The sequence below is a fragment of the Scylla paramamosain genome, chromosome 25, assembly GCF_035594125.1.
Source record: "Scylla paramamosain isolate STU-SP2022 chromosome 25, ASM3559412v1, whole genome shotgun sequence".
Lineage (NCBI taxonomy): Eukaryota > Metazoa > Arthropoda > Malacostraca > Decapoda > Portunidae > Scylla > Scylla paramamosain.
In genome coordinates, this window is record NC_087175.1 from 21,486,188 (window position 1) to 21,505,892 (window position 19,705).

The following is a 19,705-nucleotide window of genomic DNA, read 5'->3' on the forward strand; positions in this document are numbered from 1 at the left end:
TATACTTTTGTCTCTCTCTTCCTCGCTCTTGGCCTGTCCTTTTGTCTCTCTCTCTCTCTCTCTCTCTCTCTCTCTCTCTCTCTCTCTCTCTCTCTCTCTCTCTCTCTCTCTCTCTCTCTCTCTCTCTCTCTTTACCTGTCTGTTTAACCACCCACACCTACCCCCCTACCCTAGCCAACACTTTCCCACCCAACACACACACACACACACACGCAAAACAAAATCCCTTCTGACCCAAAATTAAAAATAAAAGGAAAACTCAGGTCATTTATCATTACTTGGGCGAGGATTAATACTCCAGCTTTGCGTTACCGGGACTCGCCTGCTCTTGTGTGTCACTCCGCTCGCAAACACAAGGAGGCGGTGCAGATAGGAGGGTGAGGGCGTTTAGCTGCTGGAGAGACTTTGAGGTGCTTACAGAAAGGTGGCTGCAGTATACGGGTCTGGTCGATGAGAGAGAGAGAGAGAGAGAGAGAGAGAGAGAGAGAGAGAGAGAGAGAGAGAGAGAGAGAGAGAGAGAGAGAGAGAGAGAGAGAGAGAGAGAGAGAGAGAGAGAGAGAGAGGGGGGAGAGAAACAGACAGACAGACAGACCGACAGACCGACAGACAGACACAGACACAGACACACACACACACACACACACAGGACAAGGTATATAAGTAAAGAAGAAGGTAAAGAAAAATAAACCAAATATGATATAGAGGAAGTAAGTAAAATGAGAAAAAAGGAAGGAAAACTGAGAAGAAAAGAGGAAGAGAAAAGAAAGGAAGAAAGAAATGAGTGGAAGAAAGGAAAAATGAAAAGAAAAGCGGAAGAAAAGTGAGGAAAAGGAGAGAGGAGAGAAAGGGAGGGAGTGAAGATCTAAGTAAACCAAGAGGAGAGAAGAAGGAAAAAATGAAAACGAGGGAGAAAAAGAGAAGGAAGAAGAGAAAGAAGAGGAAGAAGAGGAGGAGGAGGAAACAGTGTAAGCCATAAACTAACAAAGAAAAATAAAAGTAAAAATAAAACGAATGAATAATTAACTAAAACAACACACGGAAAAACAAAAACCCAAATATTTTCTGAACACGACAATCTATCATTTGTTCAAAAGGGAAAGAGCGGAAAAGAAGGAAAATAGGAAGGAAAAAAAGGAAGAAAGGAAAAGTTACAAAGTTAGACAGGCAATCTTACTTTTCTCCTCTTCTTTAGGACACAAATAATTTTTTTCCCATTGTTTGTCTGTTGTTTTTATCCCTGTCCCCTCTCCCTGTCTCCTCTCTCTCCCTGGCTCCTCTTTTCCATGTTTGCGCGTCTCTGTGTCTGTCTGTGTGTGTGTGTGTGTGTGTGTGTGTGTGTGTGTGTGTGTGTGTGTGTGTGTGTGTGTGTGTGTCGCACTGAGGGATTGCTGTACCTGGCTTTCTCATTCGCCAGAACATGGGATTGCTAAAACCGTCAAACTCTCCACACAACAGGACAGGATCATGCATAGCGATATGTGCGTGTGTGTGTGCGCGCGCATATACCTAGTTATATTATACAAGACTAGAATATGTTAGTTTAGCTCTGTGTATCCTTCATTATTCAAAGCATGGTTCAGTCCAGAGTCAAGCAGTGTTAACAATCGTCAGAGGCCTTAGTAAACACCTTGAAATCTATTAGGTTTGTTATTCGCGAAAAAAACTCTGCGGTTTGGTAATGCCACGTTTCACTAACTAACGCTCTCCACTGCCTGTGTTCAAAATAGGTCAAAATAGACTTCAATCTATCTATCTATCTATCGCTTATCTATTTATCTGTCTATCTATATATGTATCTATCACTCGTTTTATTTATCTGTCTCTCTATCTATCTACCTGTCTATTTATTAGTCTATCCATCCATCTGTGTCTCTACTTAACCATTAATCCAACTACGTATCTCTCTCTCTCTCTCTCTCTCTCTCTCTCTCTCTCTCTCTCTCTCTCTCTCTCTCTCTCTCTCTCTCTCTCTCTCTCTCTCTCTCTCTCTCTCTCTCTCTCTCTCTCTCCGTCTGTCTGTCTCGTGGCCATGACTGATTCATCAATACAAAGAAAGGTTAAAAATAATGAAGTAATGAGACAGCATGAATAAATAAGTCTTCTGCTGGTGGTAGTGGTGGTGGTGGTGTTATTGTTCTTCATTATTATTATTATTATTATTATTATTATTATTATTATTAGTAGTAGTAGTAGTAGTAGTAGTAGTAGTAGTAGTAGTAGTAGCAGCATTTAGTAATAGTACGTAATTACTATTGGCAGCTAGTAAGAGCTGCAACATCATTTTTATAAGTAGTATAGAGTTTTGTAGTAATAGAAGGAAACTGTTAAGCAGAGAAGCTGAGAGAAAGGCGTCTGAAAGGAGGAGGAGGAGGAGGAGGAGGAGGAGGAGGAGGAGGAGGAGGAGGAGGAGGAGGAGGAGATGGAGGTGGATGTGGAGGAGGAGGTGGAGGTGGAGGTGGAGGAGGAGGTGGAGGAGGAGGACGACAAAATGCAGGGATGGTAAGGCACACTGATGTCTCCAATTTCGCGCGCGCACACACACAGACACACTCACACACACACACGGGGAAAAAAACACACGCCTACACCCACCCACACAAAGAAACCCACGTACGCACACACGCGCACAAACAAACACACAGGCTAAAGACTTTAACGACATTAAAGTGCGCACACACACACACACACACACACACACACACACACACACAACTGCACTTTTGAAAACTCTTTACGAAAAATACTTGTTTGGTATATTGTGTTTACGTGTGTGTGTGTGTGTGTGTGTGTGTGTGTGTGTGTGTGTGTGTGTGTGTGTGTGTGTGTGTGTGTGTGTGTGTCATTAGATTCACAATTCATAACACATCCACCACTACCATCTCCTTTATTATCATCATCACTATTCTCCCCATCACCATCACCTCCACCACCACCACCATCACCACCACCACCACCACCACCACCACCACCCATCATTCCCATTGCATAAAGTCAAAATACTCGTAAATCATTCAAGACTAGCCAGTGGAGGAGCGTGCTCTCTGCCTCTGCCTCGTGAATTACAGTATTTTGCTTGTGACTTCTGATAGATTCTGAATTTCTTTGAGAGTTTGACATAGCCCGTAAGACTCCTTGGACCGCAGCGAGGTTTCACACACACACACACACACACACACACAAAAAAAAAAAAAAAAAAAAGTTATGTTCTGTCTTGAGTGTGCTGGAGGTAGACAGACAGACACGTAGACAGGCAGATCTATTCTTTTATTTTATTGTTTTAGATTAAATAATACGATGTGTTTTACTTGTTTACCTATTTTTGTCCTGTTATGAGTGTGCTGGAGGGAGGTAGACACAGACTTGCAGGCAGACGTTTATTGTTTTAAATGGAGTAATTCGATGTGTTTTACTTCTTTATCTATTTATGGGTATAAAGTTAATTATCTACATTATTTTTTGGGTGTTTTTTTTTTCATGTATTCTTCCTTGTCTGATTTACACACTGTGCCAGAAAAGGTTTGGTCGTTATCGTGGTCGTGTCGTTTTTTCTCCTCCTCTTTCTCTTCATCCTCCTCTTCATTTTCTTTTCTTCTCCTTCTTTGTTGTCTTTTTTTTATCTTGGTCTTTTTCTTCCCTTTTTTCTTTCTCCTTTTCTTCTTTTTCTCCTTTTTCTTTATCTTTGGTCTTGTTACTTTTTTTTCTTTCGCCTTTTCCTCTTCCTTTCATCTTATCTTGGTCTTATGTTACTTCTGTTCTTTCGCGTTTTTCTCTTCCTTTCATCTTATTTTTTTCTTTTTTCCTCCACCTCCTCCTCATCCTCCTGTATTATCCCGTGTCTCCCACTAATAGTGTAGAATAGTTACCCACACAGTCTAGTAAGAATTTCAAAGTCTGCTGCTGTTTAGTCTTCCTTTGTATTCCTTTGTACTTCTCTCCTCCTCCTCCGCATCATCATCACCATCATCTCCTTTTCCCGTCTTTTTTTTTTTTGGAACAATGCATCACAGTTTAATGACCGTCCTGCATCATATCAGAACAGCAACATCAGCAAAAGAATCTCAAAAAATAGCTCGCACTTTGGATGTAAAACGTTGACTAAAAATAATGCACATTTAAGAAAACCTAGCCACACTCCACACTCGGGTTGAAAGAATACTATCAGTGTACTTCTTTCTTACCACAGAAGGCGACTAAAAACAGGCAGAGCGATAGAACCTGGAACTCTTTCGTCTGTCACTAAAATTATATAAGGCACAATGTACCATCCTTGCTATTACTTCCTTCCAGCGGGGGTCTGTCTGGTGCAGAGATACGTATAGATGGTTTTCAGTGACATTTTGATCTTGCGTACAGAATAATTAGAACAAAACTTTTTTTTCTTTTTCTTTTCATTATTGATTTTTGCATTATTTATTTTTTGGGGAAAGATTTTTTTACTCTGGTATAGGCCCTACGTATGTCTAGCATCAATTCCAGGCCCTTTTTCTTAAACACTGTTTTTTATTCATAAAGACCTATTTTCAAATGCCACAGAAATGATTAGTCAGGTTTCTCTTCATCGATAATGCAGAATCTTAGTTAAATTATCAGCAGAGTTATGGAAACGTTCTTAAAAACTATTTGCTTTCACTAAAGCCTGTGTAAAGCTTTCGAGATAAAACGTAGAAAATCTTTGAGAATGAAATGCCTAGGTGTGTACTGTCGAGGCCAGAAGTTATGTATCCTGCATTCACTCCACCGTGTTTCGTCTTTTCTCTTAACCTAAAATCCTCTGATAAGTTGAGTCTTGCAAAACATGACAACTGAGATTCTTAACACATTAGAAAGCGATTTCCCAAACACTTCGTGGTATTGTCTGAACAACTTTTACCAGGCTCTAGTGGAAGTTTCTGAGGGTTTTCGAGGATGTTTGCAGGATTCTTGCGATAATAAAATGAGGATTCTGTAACATGAACTAGAAAAGCACTCACGAAAACAAGACAAATCATCTCTCCAAGCCTGATCATCCTGGGCCTGGTCTTCCAGGCTATCGGCGCCTTGTGGCAGGCAAAGAATCTAGAGCAAACACTTACTTAGGGTTATTGTGTAGATTTTCAGCTTGTAAGGCCGTCATGAACTTGAAATAAACCGCAAACTATTATTATTATTATTATTATTATTATTATTATTATACACACACACACACACACACACACACCTACAATGCTCTATTTATAAAACTATTTCTGCACATCCTTATCTCTACCCCTGTAAGTAACCTGTCTCCTCTTTTTCTCCCTAACAGCCCACGGATCAGTGAAAGGTGAGTGTCTCTTCTCTCTTCACTCAGCCACTTCCTCCCAAGGCGTGGTAAGTACTGCCTAACATCTTCAAGGGCATAGACAGAGCCGCCACACCGTTCCAGTATCCGCTAATCACTCACTACCTGCTTCTCGCGGTGCAATGGCCAGGTAGCAGATTTCATATTGTTCATTACGCCACAATTCACACCACACTATAAAGACAATTTTGGAAGCTACTGTACTTCAACTTGAATGTAATCGGCGAGGGAACATAAAAGTAAGATGATATAAAAGAAACTACTGAAATTTACTCCTGGTTATTGCAGTCTTCGATAAATTTAAGTCACCACTCGGCGGCGGTAAGGTGATGAGGTGGTGTGGCGGATTACTGATGACGTTACTGATGGTGCTTCAGTGTGAACAAACCCGTACCTCTTCACAAAGCACCGCCGCCGCCACCACAACCACAACCAATGCTAACGTTCCTTCTCGAATGGTTCAGCGCAAGAGCGGCTCAACTTCGTCGTCAGGAAAGGCGTGTGGTCAAACTTGGGGCCATATTCGCTTCGCTACTTTCAAAGGATTCTACGTAATTGAAATGACACTGATTTTCAAGGCTTTTTTAACGGTTTTAGTGAGAGATTAACAAGATTTCTACATTATTAACAGAAGAAACGCGTCAAAACTCGGGTAATCATCTCTGTGATCATTGAAAATAGTCGTGGTGAAAGAGCAAAGCGTTTTTTGAATACAGCCATTACTCACTTTCCCCTACAGGCATTGAATCCTACGTGACTCCTTTGATGTAAAGTTGGAAAAAAGGAACGTTATTAATAGAGAGCATAACTGATGTCCTGAAAACTTGAAAAAAGTTAACCTTATTTCTAGAGCTTGATTGGTATCCTGAAAACTTAGAAAAGGAGTATTGCATTATTTGAGAGCAATATTTACCTCCTTAAAACTTCGAAAAAGAGTAAGTTATTATTTAAGAGCATATGTCTTAAAAACCTAGAAAAAAAGTAAATTTCTAATTTTAAGAGGATGTTTATGTCCTAAAAAAAAAAAAAAAAGTCGATGTCTGTCCTCCATAACATCTGCTTCCTTCACTAACTTATTCCGCGGACCTCTCAAGCCTCTTAACCACGACACCACTTCTATCAACATTTTTAACGTCCCTTATTTGGTCAGTGACATTTCGCGGCGCCTCGCTAACCTTTATGCACTGTTTGAGTTTCCACCACGAAGCCTTGAATTCCTTAATGCGTGAAGTCTTAAGTAAACATGACATTTTGCGGCGCTTGGCTAACCTTCGTGCATTGTTTGAGTTCCCATTACTAAGATTGAAACTAATCATAGGGTGAAGGAATTAAATCCGTAAATAGCAGTGCCACTTCAAACACTTCTTCAATAAATTCCTTAATTCGTGAAGTCTAACCTTCGTGCATTGTTTGAGTTAAAGTTTTCATTACTAAGATTGAAAGTAATCATAGGGTGAAGGAATTAAATCCGTAAATAGCAGTGCCACTTCAAACACTTCTTCAATAAGGCAAGTCTTCATAGATTCAGAGTGGAAGGGAAAAAATGTGTTTGAATGCATGAACAACAGTACTACGTCTACATAAAGGAGACACTTCCTGGTACATTCAGATTGGGAGGGAACAAATCTGTATGCCTGACCAACAGCACTTCATACACTTCTTCACAAAGGTCACTCTTCTTTATAGATTCAGGGAAGAAGAAAAATCTGTTTGAATAAATGCACACTACCACTTTCTTACACTTCTTCACTAAGGTAATTCTTCTTGGGTTCAGCGTGAAAGAAAAGAAATTTGAATGTATGAACAATAATACCGCTTCAGACACTTCACTAAGGGAACTCTTCTTAACAGTGAGGAAGAGAAGAAGCCTACTTGATAACCCGGTCCTTAGCTTCTCACTCAGCAGACACGAGACAAAACTAACACTGGTGGCTTGAGGGGACAATAAATCTGCTTGGTTATGGTCAACAGTCAATTAACTCTTCCCGCACCGCCTCCCCTACACTGTGTTTAGCGTCAATCCCTCCATCATAAGTCCTCTGATCCGGCGGCAATCCATCAGGCTTTGTAATGAGATTGTCAGCTGATCAGAGGACTTATGATTGAGGGAAAACGCAAAACACAGATGGAGAGAGGGAGGGAAGGAGGGAGTACGGCAGGGTAATAGACTTGCCTTAACGCACGGCTCCAGCTGCAGTAGCGGAAGTGCAGGAGTGTAGACAGAGTGACAGGGGAAGAAACTTATCACTCAGTATTTTATTTTTGAGCGTGAGTGAGGCTGGTCAATGGTACAACAATGGAGAAAGCCTGGCTAATCAGATGCTGCCCTCCTAAAATAACTAAAAGGTAACAAAAAATAAATAGTAATAATAAAGAAGTAACAGACAAATAGACAAGCAGGGATCTGCACAATAAAATACACAATAAAAATTTCCTTCACCGAAAAATAATAAATATATAAGCTGGATAATATCAGGAAACAAAACTTACGCTACTGACAAACTAATACAGAAGTCATTTAAATAAGTATTCCCTTCCCATAAAAAGAAAAATATATATATCCTCGTAAAAATATATTCCCGACTCTGTACGGATGAATTAAGATATCTGATAGATCTCAATGCAAGGACAATAAACTTCTATGTACAACAGCACAAACTATATGGTAATCTGTTCTGGCTACCGTCAAGTCATCCACGGTCATGACATTAGCTTGCGTCTTTCTGGGATTACCTTTTGTCCTTGGTCTGCCTCCATTGTGCAAAAGAAAAGAGTAAGGCTGTTTATGCGAGACAGAATAAAGAAATGTATGAAGCGATATAAGAAAATTGCTGAGAAGCGTGACGAAGAGGTCTGGTTTAGTAATATAATTTATATACAGTTCACATTGATGATGAAGGGAGATTGAAAGAAATGATGAAGGGAGATTGAAAGAAATGAGTCTAAGGAGGTGAATGCCAGGCAGAGAGCAGAGATATGTGAAGAAATGTGTGTGTGTGAGAGAGAGAGAGAGAGAGAGAGAGAGAGAGAGAGAGAGAGAGAGAGAGAGAGAGAGAGAGAGAGAGAGAGAGAGAGAGAGAGAGAGAGAGAGAGAGAGAGAGAGAGAGAGAGAGAGAGAGAGAGAGAGAGTCACATTGTCTCTCAGAAGAAAACGGAAGAGTAGAGAAAATAAAAGAAAGTAGACAAAACATATAACTGATAATGATAGTAGTAGTAGTAGTAGTAGTAGTAGTAGCAGTAGTTCTCGTTCTTGTTCTTGCTGTACTACTACCGCCATTACTACTACTACTACCACTACTACTACTATTACTACCATTTCTACTACTACTGATACTACTACTACTATTACTACTACTAATGATAACAATAATAATAATAAATAATAACAACAACAACAACAACAACAACAACAACAACAACAACAACAACAACAACAACAACAACAACAACAACAACAACAACAACAACAACAACAACAACAGGTCAACTCCAGATCATATTTTTCATCAAGTGTGGTTCCCAACAGGTGTTATCAGTGAACAGGTGTTAATTACGTAGTGCGTCACGGTAACCCTCAATTCTTGTTAGCGACGGTGAACACACACACATACACACACACACACACACGATTCAAGTTTATGTAATTACAGTTCAGGTTTTTATTGCTTTATATGTCAATTAGGTCTATCTGTCTCTCTCTCTCTCTCTCTCTCTCTCTCTCTCTCTCTCTCTCTCTCTCTCTCTCTCTCTCTCTCTCTCTCTCTCTCTCTCTCTCTCTCTCTACACCAAAGCGAAAACAAACAAAACCATCACGGAATATAGAAAATGTAAACAAACACTCAGTCACTGAATGCAATCCCTCCTTACTGGTGCAGTGTGACCTGTGGGCGAGAGATGCGAGTCAAGAGAAATAGCAGAATTCCTTATCAACACTTCGACTTGTGTGTTTTGTGGCTTCCTCTCAAACTAAACGTAATGTTGCGCAATAGGAGTAGAGTTCTGAAAGGCACTATTGACTGCAGAAGGACTGGTGGAATTGTCGAAGTTAGAATCTTTTTGTGTGATTTTTCCCTTATGTTGACTACTCAAAGTTAGAGGATCTTTGTCTACTTCTTTTTTACGTACAGTTTCAGAGTACAATCTTGAAAGACACAGTTGGCAATGGAAGGATTACTGGCGTACTTGGATTTTTTTTTCTTTTTAATTCTTTGGGTCTTGTTTTTGTTCCGTTATATCGTGTGTAGAATTGGTCAAGAGAGGCAACGGGTGTCATTCTTAGAAGTACTGAAAAATTAAGTTAACTGAATACATAACTTTTTTTTGTGCTTATGTTTGCGTCTCTCTCTCTCTCTCTCTCTCTCTCTCTCTCTCTCTCTCTCTCTCTCTCTCTCTCTCTCTCTCTCTCTCTCTCTCTCTCTCTCTCTCTCTCTCTCTCTCTCTCTCTCTCTCTCTCTCTGCATGTGTGTGTGTGTGTGTGTGTGTGTGTGTGTGTGTGTGTGCAATCACATTTGGGCCAATACGCTCAGCCACAGCAAATCAGTGATACTTCCGATAAAAGTGAATTAGCAGACACACACACACACACACACACACACACACACACACACACACACACACACACACACAACACACACACACCTCAATATTCTTTCGGACCCAAACCTTCACACACACAGAGCAATTACTTCCCCAGTGATCCAGTTCGCTCGGAAATCTATTTGCTGGTAGTCAACTTTTTTATTCCACACCATGACTCTCTCTCTCTCTCTCTCTCTCTCTCTCTCTCTCTCTCTCTCTCTCTCTCTCTCTCTCTCTCTCTCTCTCTGTGGATTTTATTTTGAAACACTTCTGCGCAGCACTTCTACTATTTTCAAAAGGCTCTAGTTAAAGTTACGCAGGTTTTTAAGGGCGTCTTTATGGTTCTAGTGACGTATTAAGAAAGTTTCTACACAATTAACATGTGAAACATTTGTGGTAACTCGGGTAATCATCTCTTTGGCCTTTGAAAATAATTGTGGTGAGAGAGCAAAGCGTTTTTTAATACAGGCCTCACACACACACACACACACACACACACACACACACACACACTCCATTCCCTCTCCCCGCTCTCTCTCTCTCTCTCTCTCTCTCTCTCTCTCTCTCTCTCTCTCTCTCTCTCGTTTTTACATTCTCCACTTTTCCTTTTTTTTTTCTATCCTCCAGTAATATAATAACAAACTCGCTGACACAAACTAACACTCTTTCATCGCGGGATTCTCTCAATTTAGCGCGGGACCTTCCGGCAAACTTTTCTTCAAAACACGGACACAAAAACCCACTTCCCTCGCAATATTTTTTCCGCCAGCGAGCATGCCAACTGAGATATATGCGTCTTTTTTTCATGATCCCTGTACCTGTAGTGTTTCCTTTTACTTGTCCCTATGATAAGCTATTGTACCGTTGGGATGGATACACTTGATTAGCAGTAGGCTGTAAGTTAAGGCAAAGTAGGTGACATACGGTATAGGCTAGTATTCACCATTACGATTTTCAAAGGCTACAGATAAATAGCAGGGTTCTCAAGCGTGTTTCTCCTGTTAATAATGTAGAAAACTTCTTAATTTGTCACTAGAGTCTGGAGTTGACCCGCTGCTTAAGGAGGAGAGGCGAATTCCTGAAAAAAAAAAAAAATACACAAGCCTATTCTTCCAGGTGGTTGTGCAGCAAGAGGCAGTCATAATATCACTGTGTAAGATAATTCCTTAGGTTACTGTGTATTTAAAATGTCGTTTGTATGCTGATAAGTAAGTTAATATCTATACTAACATGTGGGATTTCATTTGATCAGGCTGCCAACAAACAAATCGATTATTATCACTGTTCATTATTATTATTATTATTATTATTATTATTATTATTATTATTATTATTACGCACGAACACAAAATAAAGATAAGAATATATGCATGAAGGAAGTCTAAGCTACGTCTTTCAAGATCCTTTGTCGGCACAGTTTGATTCTCTCTCTCTCTCTCTCTCTCTCTCTCTCTCTCTCTCTCTCTCTCTCTCTCTCTCTCTCTCTCTCTCTCTCTCTCTCTCTCTCACTCCAATCGTGGAGAGTGTGACTTAGTGAGATCTTTTGATTTCTCTTTGTATTACTTTCCAAAACTAAAAGAAAAAAGAAAAACAAGAGGACAAGAAAACGAAATGGTACAAGACATTGACTTAATTCCAGACATGAACAGGAATAAACAAAAAAAATGACGAAAAAAAAGTTTTTTTTTATATATGCGTAGAAAGAACCTTTGTCTTCACAATTCTACGTGTCTTGCTTTAGGTTACTCAAACTTAACACACACACACACACACACAAACATGGAGGGCAGTCAGTCTGTTGTCTTTTCCTTTGTGTTCCTTCGTGTTTGGTTTGCAAAACGATTTCCGCCGTTAATTCCTCCTCCTCCTCCTCTTTCTCCTCCTCCTCCTCCTCCTCCTCCTCCTCCTCCTCCTTCTCCTCCCTCCTCAACCAATTCCACATCGCTAAAACGTAAAAATAACTCGATCAATGCCAAGAGAAAACTCAGGGTGTACTTAAAACACTGAGGCGCAATATTGAGGTTTCCGAGGATCGCTCTGCCGGTCTAACTAGGCTCCCACATCAAAGAAATCCATAGTAACACACACACACACACACACACACACACTCTCTCTCTCTCTCTCTCTCTCTCTCTCTCTCTCTCTCTCTCTCTCTCTCTGATTCTTCCTTCATTTGCTCTGTTTTGTGATCTTTCCTTCACTTTTTTTTCCTCCTTTCCTTTCACCATTTCTTCTGTTTCATCCGCTCTCTCTCTCTCTCTCTCTCTCTCTCTCTCTCTCTCTCTCTCTCTCTCTCTCTCTCTCTCTCTCTCTCTAAGCCCCGGGAACAATTAACACACACAAGTCTCCCTCCTCGCCACAACTTGCTAAATTCCTCTTCCTTGCTGGGTCTATTGCCTCCTGTGCCCTGAACCCCCGACGCTCTCCGTGCCTCGACCCACCGCGCCTCGCACTCGCCACGCCTGGTATCTCTTATCTCTTATCCACCATCATTACCCCTCACCAGTAGCATGTACAGTGTGATGATCCGAAGCGTTTTGTATTTGTGAACCACCGAGCATAGATTAATTTCGTCCAGCATCTACTGTTTGAGTTCGCACTGGCCAATGGGAACAAAAACTTCGAGAAAAAAGACAGTCTGAGTGGAAGTCCCCAAAGCGAAGTTAAAAGAGTTATCAGATATTGGAATACAAGAAAATAAGGGACGTTACAAGAAGCCATCATGCCTACACGTGGCTGTCCCCTGTATGAAGCATGTCTACTTATTTCCTCCTATCATCCTCATCCATAAATATGTCTAATCTTTTAATGCTCCCTAATGACTCAGTATTAACAACCTGATTATTTACTAAGTCCATTCCATTCATCTACCACTCAAAGATAAGCGTCTTGAAACCTCTATCTTGGAAGGGTTCAAATCATGGGAAGGAAGGGTTAAGCCATCTAGGTACTGGCGTCCACTCTGTTCACACCTTGCTGTCATTTGTTGCTGAGTAAAGCATTATGATGACGAAGGCCTGTACTTCACGTTTTACCACACACACTTCCAATGTTATACACTCACACATCATTCTTTTCCTCTTGGTTTTCTAGGGAAGCGTGAAACAGGACAAGTCTCTTCAATTTTTTTTTTTTAATCTTAGCCAGTCTCCTTGACTTAAGAAGAAAAATGCTTAGTCTAATACCAGGCATCAATATACCATAGATCTTTTTTATACTATGCACTCAAGCACTATGCATGTCTCTATATACTTTAAAAGGCCTTAAATGATAACGTATATATACATTTCTTTATCATCGTTGTACTTCATTAACAAAAATATCTACTTCTAATCCTTTCAGAATCTCTCATTTAACTTAATCTAATATAATCTAATCTCATAAAAAATGCTTTCAAAGTCCACACAGATGAATAGTTAGGTTCTCATGGCTGTTTTTCTCAATGATGATGCAGAAATCCTTGCTAAACCTCTCGTATTTTTAGGCATTCTCCTTGACAACTCTCTTTGGGACTGGCATCTTCAGTGGACCTCTTTTCTTTCGCTGTCATTTTGCTGCCCTTGGCCAGAGCACCTCTTACACGGGGAGGTGAGAAAGATTAAAGATGCTGTGAATGACTAAAAGAGTTATCAGCAAAATACGATAATTACAGAAAAAAAAAATAAGTCATTGAATCAGAATTGAAGATAAAAAAAAAGATAAACGTAAAAGAAAAGGAAATAAGTCAAATAGAGCAAAAGTAAGGAGTAAAAATAAAAATAATAAGTTATGAAAAAGAAAAAAATAGTTTAAAAGTAAAAAAAAAAAAAAAAAAGAAAAGAAAAATTAAAGATAAATTATTATGCCTCCCACGTCCTCTCTCACACACACACACACACACACACACACACACACACACACACACACACACACACACACACACACACACACACACACACTATCCTCACCATGGCACACACACACGTCCATCCTATACAAGCTTATCCGCTAAAGGTTTGTTACAAGAGTGCGTAATGAATACTACTAATAATAATTTCTCAGTTCATAATCTGAGGGAGGTTTCCTTATTAATTTTCCTAACCATAATTAATATCCACAGGTAGGTCGCCGAACAGGTAATTAAAGCATGGTATTAGTGAGGCGAGGTATAATGAGGTGTGTGTGTGTGTGTGTGTGTGTGTGTGTGTGTGTGTGTGTGTGTGTGTGTGTGTGTGTGTGTGTGTGTGTGTGTGTGTGTGTGTGTGTGTGTGTGTGTGTGTGTGTGTGTGTGTGCGCCACTGCTGGATATTCATTCAAACTAAGCTGTGGAGATGACGAGGAGTACTATTTTCAAAGCCCACAGCCATATTCCTTCAAACTAAGCTGTGGAGATGACGAGGAGTACTATTTTCAAAGCCCACAGCCATATTCATTCAAACTAAGCTGTGGAGATGACGAGGAGTACTATTTTCAAAGCCCACAGCCATATTCCTTCAAACTAAGCTGTGGAGATGACGAGGAGTACTATTTTCAAAGCCCACAGCCATATTCACTCAAACTAAGCTGTGGAGATGACGAGGAGTACTATTTTCAAAGCCCACAGCCATATTCACTCAAACTAAGCTGTGGAGATGACGAGGAGTACTATTTTCAAAGGCCACAGACATAGCTATCCGGGTTCTCAAGAGTTTCTCCTGTTAATATTGTAGAAATCTTGTCAATCAGTCACTTGACCTGTAAAAACCAACTTTAAAACGCTGCGTCACTTCAACTAGAGCCCTTTGAATGTAGTGGAGGTGCAGTGCAGAAGTGTTTAAGAATATGGTCCTCGTGAGATGCTAATTTTCTTAAATGGACTGTTTTTCAGGGGCCACAGAGAGAATTAGCCGGGTTCTCAAGCGTATTTTTCATGTTAATAATGTAGAAATCTTGTTAATCTGTCACTAGAACCGCAAAAACACTCTTGAAAACTCGTGTCACTTCAGCCAGAACCTCTTAAAGCTAATAAAGGATGGTTGTGGAGAAGACGAGTATCTGGAAGGTCTGGGAAGGTCTGGCGGGGGAGATCTTTACCAAGTCTAAGTGTTCCTAAAGCTTTCAATCTCTCATAGAGATTTCAAAAGCCACAAAGATGGTTAGTCAGGTTCTCATGGATGCTTGTTCCAGTGATGGTGCTATGAGGGCATTCAAGCTGAATAAAGGTGGCTGTGTAGAAGAGAAGTGCCTGGGGAGGTCTGGGGAGGTGTTAACTACGTCTTCAGTCTTTCACTCTCTCAGGGATTGTGTTCAGAAGCCACAGGAATAGTTAGTACAGTTTTCATAGATTTTTCTTTCGTTGCTGATGTGGAATCCTTGTTATACTATTAACTGTACTACCTGTAATAACTTCTTGAATCCCCCAACGCTTACAGTGACTTGTACCAGATCATGTTTAAAGCGCTAATTGGTTTTTCGTTTTTTTATTTTATTTATTTTTTATTGATGGTGTAGAATCCTAGTTAAACTATCAATGAAATCATAAACTACTTTTGAAAACAGTAATAGTTTCTTGAAACCTCCAGTGGCTTGTACCATATCCTATTATACGTGTCTATTAGAGCTTATTATTATTTATTTATCTATCTTTTTATTTATTTTACACTAAAGTACATGTAATCCGTGATGGCCCCTTACTATTTTATTAAGGCGCAGAAGACAAAATGTGTTGGAGAAGGTTGACTTACTGTGACGACCCGTGAAGGAAGCTGCCCAAAGAAGAAGAAGAAGAAGAAGAATAAAGAAAAACACAACAAACAACAACAACAACAACAACAACAACAACAACAACAACCTTACCTATCTGTGCCAGCTAAGGTTATCCAGTACACATAAGCAGGACAGGCAGGGCAGCAGGGAGGGAGGGAGGGAGGGAGGGAGGGAGGGAGGGAGGGAGGGAACACGAAGCACCGATCTGCAAGTCAAAGATGTACAACCAACGCGCTGCACAAAATCTCGTTACACTCCAGAAATAAAAATAACACCTTCCTCCTTCACCAGACGGACAATTGCATTACACCAAATTATAAGGCAGCACGTTCTAGAGATAACCAAGTCACCAACCGCGGCACCAGCACCAGCACCAGCGGCACCTCTAATAAAGACACGGGAGATATCACATATGGGACGAGCGAGGCATCTAGAGAGTGACACATGCAGATTACAACCTACTCAAGTTTCAAGAAAGCGAAAGAGAGAGAGAGAGAGAGAGAGAGAGAGAGAGAGAGAGAGAGAGAGAGAGAGAGAGAGAGAGAGAGAGAGAGAGAGAGAGAGAGAGAGAGAGAGAGAGAGAGAGACAGAGAGAGAGAGAGACAGAGAGAGAGAGAGACAGAGAGAGAGAGAGAGAGAGAGAGAGAGAGAGAGAGAGAGAGAGAGAGAGAGAGAGAGAGAGAGAGAGAGAGAGAGAGAGAGAGAGAGAGAGAGAGAGAGAGAGAGAGAGAGAGAGAGAGAGAGAGAGAGAGAATCCCTCACTCACCTCCTGGTTGTGGCGCGCCAAGCGAAAATTTGCACTATAAAAGATTACTACAGTTACTTTCTTGGCGGGAAGGAAGAAAGGAGAAGAGAAAAAGTGCGAGAAGAGGAGGAGGAGGAGGAGGAGGAGGAGGAGAAAATAAAAATACGAGAGGAGTAAGGAGTGGGAGACAGGGAGGGAAGGAGGAAGGGAGAGAAAAAGCTTGCGATAGAGAGAAAAAAAGATGCTGTGAAGGAGAGACAGAGTGGAGATGAGAGAAAGATGAGAGGAACGAGGGAGATGTGGAGGAGGAGAAGGAGGAGGAGGAGGAGGAGGAGACGAGTGTGTGAAGAAGAAAACTGAAAGATAAGGAAGAGGAAGGGAAAGAAAGAGACGAAAGAGGGAAGATAAAGAAGGAATGAGAGGAAACGAAGAGAAGAGAAGGAGGGAGCGAAGAGGAGGAGGAGGAGGAGGAGGAGGAGACGAGTGTGTGAAGAAGAAAACTGATAAGGAAGAGGAAGGGAAAGAAAGAGACGAAAGAGGGAAGATAAAGAAGGAATGAGAGGAAACGAAGAGAAGAGAAGGAGGGAGCGAAGAGGAGGAGGAGGAGGAGGAGGAGGAGACGAGTGTGTGAAGAAGAAAACTGAAAGATAAGGAAGAGGAAGGGAAAGAAAGAGACGAAAGAGGGAAGATAAAGAAGGAATGAGAGGAAACGAAGAGAAGAGAAGGAGGGAGCGAAGAGGAGGAGGAGGAGGAGGAGGAGGAGGAGGAGGAGACGAGTGTGTGAAGAAAAAAACAAACAGAAAGATAAGAAAGAGAAAGGGAAAGAAAGAGACGAAAGAGGGAAGATAAAGAAGGAAGGGATGAGAGGAAAAGAAGATAAGAGAAGAAGGGAGAGAAGAGAAGGAGGGAGGAAAGGAGAAAAGGGAGAGCAAAATAAAATCTTAAAAAATAGAAAAAGAGAAAGGAAGACAAAAGAGTTTTTTGCAATTGTAATTTATGTTACTTTATGAAGAAATTAAATGTCTCGACACGGAACAGAAAGGGCGTCACCACCACACACCGCACTGACTCACCACCACACACTGGCACCACCGCACTCATCACAATACAACAGTCACCACCACACACCGCACTGACTCACCACCACAAACTGGCACCACCGCACTCATCACAATACAACAGTCACCACCACACACCGCACTGACTCACCACAACACACTGGCACCACCGCATTCATCACAATACAACAGTCACCACCACACACCGCACTGACTCACCACCACACACTGGCACCACCGCACTCATCACAATACAACAGTCACCACCACACACCGCACTGACTCACCACCACACACTGGCACCACCGCACTCATCACAATACAACAGTCACCACCACGCACCGCACTGACTCACCACCACACACTGGCACCACCGCACTCATCACAACACAACAGTCACCACCACGCACCGCACTGACTCACCACAACACACGAGTCAACACACACCACACTGACTCACAGCACGGGACACACCGCTCACTATCACCACTACATCTCAGTCACCACACACTGAAGCATCATCCCACGCGAGTCATCTTTTCATCATTAAAGAGAGTGTATTTTTTTTTTTTTTTAAACAGAATCGGTTCCTTTTCATTTATTTTTTAACAATATCGAATCTTTTTCTTTTCCACTTCAATCCTGTGTTAGATTTATTATCATCATCATTATTATTATTATTACTTTTGATCGCTTTCTTTTTTTCAGTTAAAGTAAAAAAAAATATATAGTGCGAAAATTGTTATATAATGAAAGTTTGCGTTATTTCCTGCAATCTAAATACTTTTCTGTTGTACGCTAATTGTCAAATGATCAAAAGAATCATGAAAAGACAAAAAAAAAAAAAAATGTAAAACCTTCAACCGTTTCCAGTAGGCACAGTTAAATGTAGTCAAGATACACGCCAGAACTTCAACCGTTTCCAGTAGGCACAGTGAAATGTAGTCAAGATACACGCCAGAACGTCTGAAAATCCAGTGAGAATATAAATAAATAAAATAAGTAAATAAATACATATAAATAAATCAGACACATCTTATTAATCTCTACAGTAACTTCTCCCTCTTTAGGCTTCATTATTTGCACTTGGTCAGTCTCATTTACACACAAGTAAAAGAGAAAATAATGGGGAAAAAAATACGCACGTTAAACTCGAAAACACGAAAAAAACGATGTAATAATAATAATAATAATAATAATAATAATAATAATAATAATAATAATAATAATAATAATAATACTGTGTGTGTGTGTGTGTGTGTGTGTGTGTGTGTGTGTGTGTGTGTGTGTGTGTGTGTGTGTGTGTGCGACGTAGCTGCTTTATTTACTTATTTTATTTAGTTTTTTTTTATTTTTTTTTCAGGTGGATGATAAAGTAACAATTTATTTATGGAAGTTATGTTGAACTTCATTTGCCGCCTTGTTAACTTGATGGGGGGAAATTTTTTATGAGAGAGAGAGAGAGAGAGAGAGAGAGAGAGAGAGAGAGAGAGAGAGAGAGAGAGAGAGAGAGAGAGAGAGAGAGAGAGAGAGAGAGAGAGAGAGAGAGAGTCCTTTCCTCCCCAACACACCACACCTGCATGAAACACAAGTATTCTGCACACACCTGTTGATTGTTGCATGTGTGTGTGTGTGTGTGTGTGTGTGTGTGTGTGTGTGTGTGTGTGTGTGTGTGTGTGTGTGTCGTCATTTCAATCTGTGGTCAGTAAATTATCTGCTTATCTATGTCATTATCTATCTGTTTGTCTATCTATCTACCTATCACTGTTTGTGTGTGTGTGTGTGTGTGTGTGTGTGTGTGTGTGTGTGTGTGTGTGTGTGTGTGTGTGTGTTTGTGTGTGTGTAACTATGCGCGTGTGTGCGTGCTTGCGTGGAAACAGCATGTTTGGATGTGTGGGGGCGGATGTGTGTGTGTGTGTGTGTGTGTGTGTGTGTGTGTGTGTGTGTGTGTGTGTTCGCGCGCGTAAGACAAAGCTGGCGGACCTGATGCTCTGAAGGAGGAGGGGGATTAACGGGGAGACAAAGAGATTAGAAGACTGAAGAATTAGCGAAGAGACGTACGTGGGAGGAGGAGGAGGAGAGGAGAGTGACAACAAGGTGGAGGAAGAGGACGCGAAAAACACTGCAGGTTATAAAAAGGAAAGAAGAAGTCACGCCACCTAACAGCACACTGCAAAAAAGAGACTAGTGAGGCTGGAGATGATTTATAAGTCTTGTCTACACCAGGAAACATCGTGGAGGCAATATTCGCAAAGTGACTGCAGATAATTTGAGAAAGAT

General features: G+C 40.8%; 1 protein-coding gene across 1 annotated transcript in view; it reads left to right on the forward strand.

Moving 5' to 3' along the window:
* The window catches only part of LOC135113357 (serum response factor homolog), a 59,136-nt gene that overhangs the window by 22,555 nt on the left and 16,876 nt on the right, over positions 1 to 19,705 (forward strand). Inside the window, exon 2 of the mRNA XM_064028614.1 lies at positions 5,285 to 5,302. Coding sequence (XP_063884684.1) covers positions 5,285 to 5,302 — 18 coding nt within the window. The remainder of the gene's footprint in view (positions 1 to 5,284; positions 5,303 to 19,705) is intronic.